The sequence below is a fragment of the Micromys minutus genome (genome assembly GCF_963924665.1).
Source record: "Micromys minutus genome assembly, chromosome: 23".
NCBI lineage: Eukaryota > Metazoa > Chordata > Mammalia > Rodentia > Muridae > Micromys > Micromys minutus.
The window spans coordinates 10579689-10589153 of NC_137958.1; the positions used below are offsets into that span (position 1 = coordinate 10579689).

General features: G+C 45.7%; 1 protein-coding gene across 1 annotated transcript in view; it reads left to right on the top strand.

Annotated features, from left to right (window-relative positions):
• The window catches only part of RHEB (Ras homolog, mTORC1 binding), a 40613-nt gene extending 38437 nt beyond the window's left edge, over positions 1 to 2176 (top strand). The window contains exon 8 of the mRNA XM_080936335.1: positions 1675 to 2176. Coding sequence (XP_080792461.1) covers positions 1675 to 1767 — 93 coding nt within the window. The 3' untranslated portion in view covers positions 1768 to 2176. The remainder of the gene's footprint in view (positions 1 to 1674) is intronic.
• The last annotated feature ends 7289 nt before the right edge of the window (positions 2177 to 9465 follow it).

A 9465-nucleotide genomic window follows, 5' to 3' on the forward strand; every position in this document is an offset into this window, starting at 1 on the left:
TCTTTAAGCACAGGGAGGAAGGACATTGCTTAAGCTTAAAATGTCTCCTTGCATCCTCTGGTAGTTCCTAAGAGTCTGCCCAAACCCTTTCTGTGGTACTCTGCTTTTCCCATGAGGAAATTCCTCGGCCTCAGGGTCTACACTCAGGTTTCACTCCTCCTGAGCCCCTCCTTGATGCATCCAGCTGAATTGAATGGTCTGATCTTCCCTCTGAAGCACTCATTGATCTCTGGGGTGGGCTCTGGGGTGATGTTGGAGTCCTCTGTCTGAATCAGCTCAGCTGGGAATAGGCAGTGAAGTGCAGGTAGCAGGAAAGGTGGTTAGCACTAATGGTACCTGAACTTGTAATTGAATTCGATATTATTGCTTGTCCCCTCTGTTCTCAAAAGTATCTGCTGAACTATCTCATTTTAGAAGAAAATTAAAATCCAAAAACATTGAGAACTCGAGGATCTCTGACTTGTGGTATAGGCAGTAGAACTAGTTTCAGACCCATCCACAGCCTGGACTTTCTCAGGATCACATTCTGATAAGCAGGGAAGCTAAGCCAGTGAGAGAGATGAGCGCTGTGCTGGCCTGTACTTAGTCAGATGATAGATAGGCTTAATCACTGAGCGGGATAGAAGCAGAGGGTACGAGTGGGTGTGATGGTGAGCATGGTGTTCTCTTGTGAAGGCAGCTTCTGTTTTCCAGTGAATTATAGAACAAGTGACTAACCATGAGCCCGGGTCAGTGAGGTGGGAGGGCCAAGACTCAGCACCTCTCTGGTGAGGACTGGAGCTAGGTAACCTGATTCAAATCAAGGGTCCTGTCATGCTTCTGCTACAGGTCCAAAGTGAACAGCTGCAACACAGCTCCCTGGGCTGAGGGTGTTGACATGCTGATGGATGCTTGCTGAGTAAGTGGGTTCAGTACAGTGAGACCAAGAGCTGACCTAGAGAAGACAACAGTGGTTAGCCTTAGGACGGGAGGACTAGACACCAGCTCTGCCACATTGAGCCTTTAGGACTCTATAAGCTAATAAATAACATAAAATAGATACTAGAGTGAGTTGATTCCTGATAACGAGATGGCCTGAGCCAGGTCCTGCCTTCTAAAAACAATAACCTTTAATTTCCATGATCATGGTTCCTATATTTAAAGGACAGAGACTGACAGTTCTCGTCACTCTTCTGAAAAGATCTTTCTAAGGTGGCCAGAGGAGTTTGACTACAGGACTAAGATTGGGATGACAGTCACTAGAGAAGAGACCAAGACTGTAGAAGCAGCCCAGAGAAACAGAGAACTTGAACTGGAAGTTTGGGGGTGCCGAAAGAAGGGTGGGTGTGCAGGAGCAGGAAGAGCAAGAAGAGCACCTCACCTGTTGGAGGCCTGGGGTAACAGAAGTCCTTTGGAGAAAGGGACTCTTTAGGAGCTGTAGAGGGTACAAGAGAAAATGAAGCCAAGGTAGAGCTGAATCCCAACTGTCCAGAGAGTGTGGGGCAAAGCAGAGTGGAGCGGGTGCTAGTTGCTATAACAGAGGCCCTTGAGCTTGTGTGGCTTCTAAGGACCTTCCAGCCCCCATATGGCCCTGAGGAACAGGTGGGTGCCTGCCCTCCTCAGTCTTGTTGGTCGTGAACAGCTATCTGAGTATACAGAGAACTAACCCTGTCACTGTTTTTAACTTCCCTTCAGACTGCTGTTGATGTTTTTAAAAGGATAATTTTGGAAGCAGAAAAGATTGATGGAGCAGCTTCACAAGGAAAGTCTTCATGCTCAGTGATGTGACATATCTGCTGCAGTACCTGAGGACACTGGGGATATATTCCACCTGAGGAAGCAAACTGCCCGTCATCCTTGAAGATAAAACTATGCTTTTTTTTTTTCTTCTGTTAACCTGAAAGATGTCATTTGGGTCAGAGGTCCTCCCCTTTCAGATTATGTTAACGTCTGACTCTGTCCAAATGAGTTCATTTCCATTTTCAAATTTTAAACAATCATATTTTCAATTTATATATTGTATTTCTTAATATTATGACCAAGAATTTTATCGGCATTAATTTTTCAGTGTAGTTTGTTGTTTAAAATAATGTAATCATCAATGATACACATGTTACACTACTACTAACTAGGCTTCAATATATCAGTGTTTATTTCATTGTGTTAAATGTATACTTGTAAATAAAATAGCTGCAAACCTTAATCCTTCATGCTGCTTGATGTAGTTTTTAAACCAGGAACCGTGTTGGGATGGGGTATGGTGGTGCGCATCATTTGTTTTTGTTTTGTTTGCTTTTTCAAGACAGAGTTTCTCTGTGTGGCCCTGGCTGTCCTGGCACTCTCTCTGTAGACCAGGCTGGCCTCACTCGAGAGATCCACCTGCCTCTGCCTCCACTGCCTGGCTATACAGTGTTTCCTGACTCTTAACCCCAACTCTTTTTCCCACTTGGCCCCAGACACTTCTAACATCCCTCTTATGTCTTCATGTTCTCTTCCTGCATCCAGTTACTGCCTCCTATTGGATCATCTTGTCTTTATTTTCTGTGGTCACTGGAGCTGCATTGAGTTTATGAGTGCAGCGGCCATGTTGCGCCCAGTAGACGTATTTCACAGCGCTCCCGTCTTCTAGCTCCTATGACCTGTCTGCCCCCTTTTCACAGTTTTCTCTTGAGAGTCTTTTTCAGGGAAGGTGAGCTTGCTTTGTAAATGGAACCCCTTCCTAGTTAAAATTTCACAGAGCCATTTCTAATACCAAGCAAATGCTACAGCCGACCTAAGGAATCTTTTAAAGGGTGATGACCAGGCCTGCTGGCACTGCCCAAGGAGTAAGAGGTGATGGAGTCCTTCCTCTTCCATCTACCATCGTGGCCAGTAAACACTGCCACAGATACATATATATAGCACGGACTGGGGAGATACTCAGTTGGGAAAGTGTTAGTGTAAACATGACCTAAGATCAGAGTCCCAGTATTTTTATAAAGCCCTTACTGGGGAGGTGAGACATGAGGCTTCCTGGAGCTTGCAGCCAGCCACTTTAGCTAAAGTGGGGAACACTAGATAATGTGTCATAAAAGGAATGTTTATCTTGGCACATGAAACTAATAAATTCATTGAGCTACAGGAAGCACACATGTAACATGTAAAACTAGGTTATGTTTAAAAGTTGTTTACAGCTTGAAATTGAATCTTAAAGTACGAGGTAAGATTCCCATGGAACTTTGCTAAAGCAGCTATCAGCTCTGCTCTCTCCGGTCTGACATCTCACCAGCTACCTATATAGGCTTTCCTAAAAGATGGTAATGGCCTCATAGTCCCCAGTTACCTCTTGTGTTTTCTGCTCTTTCCAGCCACAGTCCACACACCCGGCTGCTATGTTTGGGGTTTCCTGCTGTCTTCCAGTAGCTTAACACATTAGTCTTGGACCTTTAATTTTATTCATTCATAGCTTTAACTGGGATGCCTCAGAGGCAGGAAGATTAGATCTGAGGTGGAGGAGATGGGAGAAGGAAAGAATTTTAGGGGCTAGAGAGATGTCTTGGTGGTTAAGAGCACTGACTGCTCTTCCAGAGGTTCTGAGTTCAATTCCCACCACCCACATGGTGGCTCACAACCATCTTTAGTAGGATCTGATGCCCTCTTCTAGTGTGTCTGAAAAGATAGTGTCCTCGTATACATAAAAAGTTTTTAAAATGAAATATATGAACTCTGATGAATTTTCTGTCCCCACCTTATTCCTGGGCTCCAGCTTATCTACTTGGATTTTCTCATGGGTGTTTCTAGTGTGGTTTGTTGTTGGTTTTTTGTTTTGTTTTTTTTTGGGGGGGGTGTAAGGAAAAGATGATGGGGCACCAATGAAAGGAAAAAGTCACTGAAAGGAAGAGTCACAGGGCACCAATGTTGGGGGAAGGATAAAGAGAGTGGGGGGCATATGGCCCATGGAGGTGTGGTGAGGCCTGGGGGCAAGGAAGATGCCTCTGGGGGGTCCATGTTGGGAATCCCCTCCTTGAGGGACCAGCCACACAAGGGTATAGTACAGAATAGAGTTTATTCAGGTCATGGAAGGATGAGGAGAATTAAGAGGGTGGTAGAGGCAGAGAGAGAGAGAGAAGTAGAGGAGTAGAGGCTGGCCATGAGCACGTGGGAGAGGGGGAAGGGAAAGGGAAGTGGAGGGGTAGGAGTGGGAGAGCAAGGCTGCAAGAGCAAGAGAGGCCAAGAGAGAGAGGAGGGGTCAAGCAGCCCCTTTTATAGTGTCAGGTCACTGGGGCGGAGCATACCTGGCTACTGCCAGGTAATTGAGGGGTGGGGTATACCTGGCTGTTACTAGGTAACTGAGAGGTGGGGTTTACAGAATCCCAACAGGGGGTGTCTTGCTATGCCATCCAGGCTGGTTTCAAACTCAGTCACTGTGCCACAGTCTCCTGAGTTCTGGTACAGCAGGTATCTGTCACCATACCCCAGCTCCAACATGTGATTACTGATTTTACTCAAAACTGGTCTACCTCTAGGATTTCAGCTTATCTGCAGGGGCTTGACTAGCATGTGTTTCCCCTTCTCTGATACATCCCATCCAGATCTGCATTTGCACATCCTCCGACTTAAGATACCTCAGCCAGTGCTATGTGGGTAAAACAGACTTCCTCCATTGAGTAAAACCCTGCACCAGTAATTATGCTAAGTCCAGACTAAGCCCCGCCTAGGCCAAGTGTGGTTTTGCTGATGCCTCCAAGCCCTAAAACTCAGGCCTGTAACCTGTGTCTGCCCTTCCCTCAGCCTTCAGTGACCTCAAGCCCTGGTGCTTCGTCCAGAGCAGCAGATGTCAGAGCTGATCATTGTCAGGGTTCTGGGCCTTGAAAGTATGTGCTTTGTTGCCAAAGGACTGCAGGGTCTTTGGTCCTCCCATAGGTCACACTTGGAGCTGTGAAACAGACTTAGTACTGAACTGCTTCAAGTTCTTATGATTTTTTTTTTTTTTTAGTTCTGCTTACCCTGAGAATTTGCAACATCTTAATTCTTAACACTCCTAATCAGATCAATACCAAGTTGATTTCAGTAACTAGTTAGTGAGCTATTGTGTGTATAACTCCATTCACTTGCCTTGTTTCATCTGCTACTGCCAAGAAATGACACTCATGCTGAATGCCTCTACCAGACTTGTAACTGCTTATTAAAAGTACAAGAGATGAAAGAGATGTGTTGGGACACACCTTTAGTCCCAGCACTCAGGAGGCAGAGATATGCAGATCCCTGAGTTCAAGGCCAGCCTAGTCTATAGAGTGAGTTCCAAGAAAACCAGAATTACACAGAGAATCTCTGTCTTAGAAAAACAAAACTATGGGAGTGGGACAGAGCTCCCTGTGCAGATGGCCTAGATTCAGGCCCAGCCCTGAAAAGGGAAGGGGAAGTGACCCAGTGGTCATGTTTGTACATGCTCTTTAGTTCCATTTTTAATTATGTGTCTAGGTATGTGCATGTGTGTGATGGCCCATAGAGGCCAGAAACATTGGATGCCCTGGAGATGTAGTTACAGAAGACTGAGTTGGCAAGTCTAAGTGCTGGGAATCAAACTCGTGTCCTTTGCAAAAGCAATACATGCTCTTAACTGCTAAGCTGTCTCTTAGCCCCTGTACTTCTGTCTTAGACCTCAGATGCCCTTTGGCTTTTTGTATAGATTAGTTTTGTCTTGTGTCAGTCTGAAGGGTACTTTTAATATTTCCTGTACATAAAATATAATAAAAGGTTATACTATATATTATAATGTATTATATAATTATTAATATAGATATAATTTCCTCTGGTGGTCTCAAGTTTTTGTTCATATGGAACAGTTTTCACTTCTTAAGAGTAGTTGTGTTAGCTCACAGACTGGAGAGTCCTGCTGGCAGCGTTTGCTCAGCCTTTAATGCTCTGCACAGCTAGAGATGTCTTGCTCATTTCAGAGTTCTAGGAAGGTTACCTTCTTGGCAGCCTTCCCCTTGGGTATGTTGTAAGACCCCGAGGAGTCTTAGCTCAGGAGCGGGACCCACAGAGCATAATTACACAATAGACCACTGTAATAACGAGATTTTTATTCCATGTGCATGGGGTTGCTCATTCTCACACGGATAGTCAACTCCAAAGTTGCCTATCAACTTCGTAGTCAAAAAGAACACATCTTTTATACTTTTTTGTGAGGGGGTGAACTATTTTACCACTGGTCAGCAGTATAATTTTCAGAAAGAGGAGAGGAAGAGGGAAGGAAAGGGGGGAGAAACTTTGACCGTAAGGTTGTTGACAATTTTCATTCTCTTTGGAATTCAGTACAGGGAGGAGTTGGGGAGTTGTTCCTAAAGCCGTCATTTTTGTTTTGTCTTAACTCAGCTTGGTCAGTATAGCTTGACCTGTCCACTAAAACTTTGTTTTTACATTTTCAGAACCTTGTTTATGTATTTCAAAACTTTGAGGGGGTTTGTCCTTGTTTTGTTTCTCAGAATTGGGTGATTAGGGCATGAGTTAACTATGACATGCGTCAGGACCCTATCTAGGGCTTTCTAGAAAGCCAGGTAGCTATCAGTCAGTATATTCTGTGTTTTTGTGTTTTTTTGTTTTGTCTGAGAATTACTCTGGGCCATTGTTTTTATTTGTCAGGCACAGGCAGGATCTCAGGCTGGGATGACTGGAAAGTCTCTGAGTCTGACTTTAACCATTTCTGTGTCTTTAGGGTCCCACATTCTAAGAATTGGGTGTTTTGGAAAGGTCTCAGAGCCCCTAAAAACTTTGTTTTCTACAAGTACTAAGACTAGTCATGGCCAATGGCCTCCCACCTGTGGGATGTACACACACATCTCTGTGGCCTGCCTCCCACATGTTCTGGGAGCCTCGCCTGCTGCAGTGAGCGGTTAGATGCCCTGCTATTTGTCCCCGGTACGGCAATGCCAGGCCTTCAGTTATCAGTCCCTCTCCTAGCACAAGTAGAAAGATTTCTCTACCCTTGGTGCCTACTGCCCTGCCGTGGGTGATGCAGACTTGGAGTGCAGCAGTAGTGATCTGGAGTTATGCAGGGGACTCCACACTCTCCCCCTCCTAAAAATCTGTAGTGCCTGTGGGCCTGAGAAGTAAGTGACTCAGCCCAAACTATTTCCAGAGGAGAAGACTGTTGTGTGCCTTCAAGGCTGAATGCCTTCTAAAGCAGTCCTCAGAAAATTCCTCAGATAGCTCCTTTCCATCCCCCAAGGGGAAATTTTTGAATGAAGTAAAATGGTGTTCTTTCTTGCACTGTCTCCCCACTTTTAACAACTTGAAGGCTAACAGCACAGCTGAGAAGGCTCTGATGTGAACCAGGCTGAAAGAAGCCTAGGGCTCCTTATGGATAAAGGGGAGACTGGCAGACAGCTCTCCTAGCCCATATTTTTTACTGAATTATGTTTAAACACGGCTGAGTCTGATACCCTCAGTTTAGAATCAGGACTAAATAAGACTCCGAGTACCCCAATTCTGCACCTAGGCAACTCCTTTGGGTTCTGCTTTCTCCATAAAACTCTGCTGAGGATTAAATCAAGGCTGCAAGTGGGATTGGAGAGATGGCTCAGAGGTTAAGAGCACTGTCTGCTCTTCCAAAGGACCTGGGTTCAATTCCTAGCACATGACTGCTTACAATTGTAACTCCAGTTCCAAGGGATCCAGAGCCAAGGGAGTGATATGCTCACACCAGTGCACATATATATTTTTTTTTAATCTGCAAGCTTGGATGTTTCCAGAGCCTTTGACAAACACATTTATAGTTCCGAGGTGACTGTTGATGACCACCTTGAGGGCTCATCAGAACTCAGTCCTTTCTACGTTGTAAAGCTTTCTGCTTCCATAGCAGCCACCAGCATGGTAGATGGCCTCAGACTTACTCCTTCAGCAATGTGAGCTCACCCCCAAGTTCCACATCCATCCAGGCAGGGTGGATGATAAACGGCCTCTGCACACAAGCTTTCAAAGCCTGAGTTTGACCTGTGGCATCGGGAACACAGGACTCTGCTGTCATGGTATTGGAAATTCAAGTCTGCCATGATTCATTCTTCAGGAGACCTGCTGCTCAATGTCTGTGTCTCTAGCTGGGCCTTCAGAGCTTGGTCCCCAACTACTATTACAATGCAGAAGATGTGTCCCAGCCAACAGTCCGGGAGGCTGTCATGATAAAACCTTGGCTTATCATCAGAAGAACAGAAGCTCGGGATGATGCTGAAAGTCCCATGTCAGCTCCCACAAGTTTGATTGGTTTATCAAGAGGCTAGCCTGGAGCTAAGCTCTGATTGAGCCTCCTAACTAGCTGGGAGGGCGTCAGAACATACCACTGATCCTGCTACGTTTAGTGTACACTTTTTTATTACATTTTTATTTACTTTGTATGTGGAGGCCAGAGGACAGTTTTTCAGAGTCAGATCTCTCCACTGTGAGGCTTCTAGGGATCAAACCCTGGTCCTCAGGTTTGGTGGGGAGCACTTTTAGACCCACTGAGCCATCTCATTGGCTCTTGGGGCCTATGATTTTTTATGGTATGTACTCTCAAAACAGACCGTATAGATTCCAAATACTGTGGTCTCAGTAATTTAGGCTTTTACACAGTTCTTTCTGCTGCCCAAAAGCCTGGGCAGGACCAACCTATTCCCAGCAGGGAGCAGTTCTGCACCGAGACACCTGGTTACATGAGATCTGTCTTTTCATCCCTACTGCCTATGGACTGGCAGAGCCAGGTAAGTCAGCAACCTTTTCATGATGGTGAAGCAAGCATCCTGAATTTCATCCTAAAATGAGCAGCAGCCTGGTGTGGAGGCCAGACAGCTGAAGGCCTGCCTTTCCATGCTGATGTCCCCATCTCTTAGACTGTGAAGGAGCCTGCCTGGCACAGCCTTCTCTGCATCTGTGACTGTGGTGCAGAAGGTGCTCAAGTGATGCTCAGAGCTGCCCTGGCTGCCTGCATCCTGGGAGCACCTGGTGTGAAGCCAGGAAGGAAGGAGCAACCTGGGCCAGCTGTGGCCCGCTGCAGCCAGCTGCTGCCAGCTGTGCAATCTGCTTCCCTGGGCTTCCCCACCTGTGAAATGAAGCCCAGGTGGTCTCAGATGTCTCTTGAGCTGGATTAAAATATCCCCCTGCAGAAACTAGAAGTAAGTCCTCAATTTTTATGAGAACATTTTGTTCTCTTTAAATTTCAAAGGGGTTTCCTTTGAGCTATTCTTGACACGTGGCATCTATAGCCTCTTGTCCATCTGCTTCCAGCCAGGCAAGGTGGGTGTGCGCTCTGCCACTCCTACTGTTGGAGAAAGACACAGTACGCCAATTTCTCTACATCCATGAACTCCTGCACGTGTGTCATCTGCAGAAAGTGTTGGGTAACCTCCATGGAAAGAGAAAAGATAAACACATTTTGTACCCTTTCCTTCAGCTACCAAAGTTGAAACAATGAACCTCAAACAATTAAAGTTTTTAGCTAGTGGAGACACATGCTTTTCCATGCCAGCATTA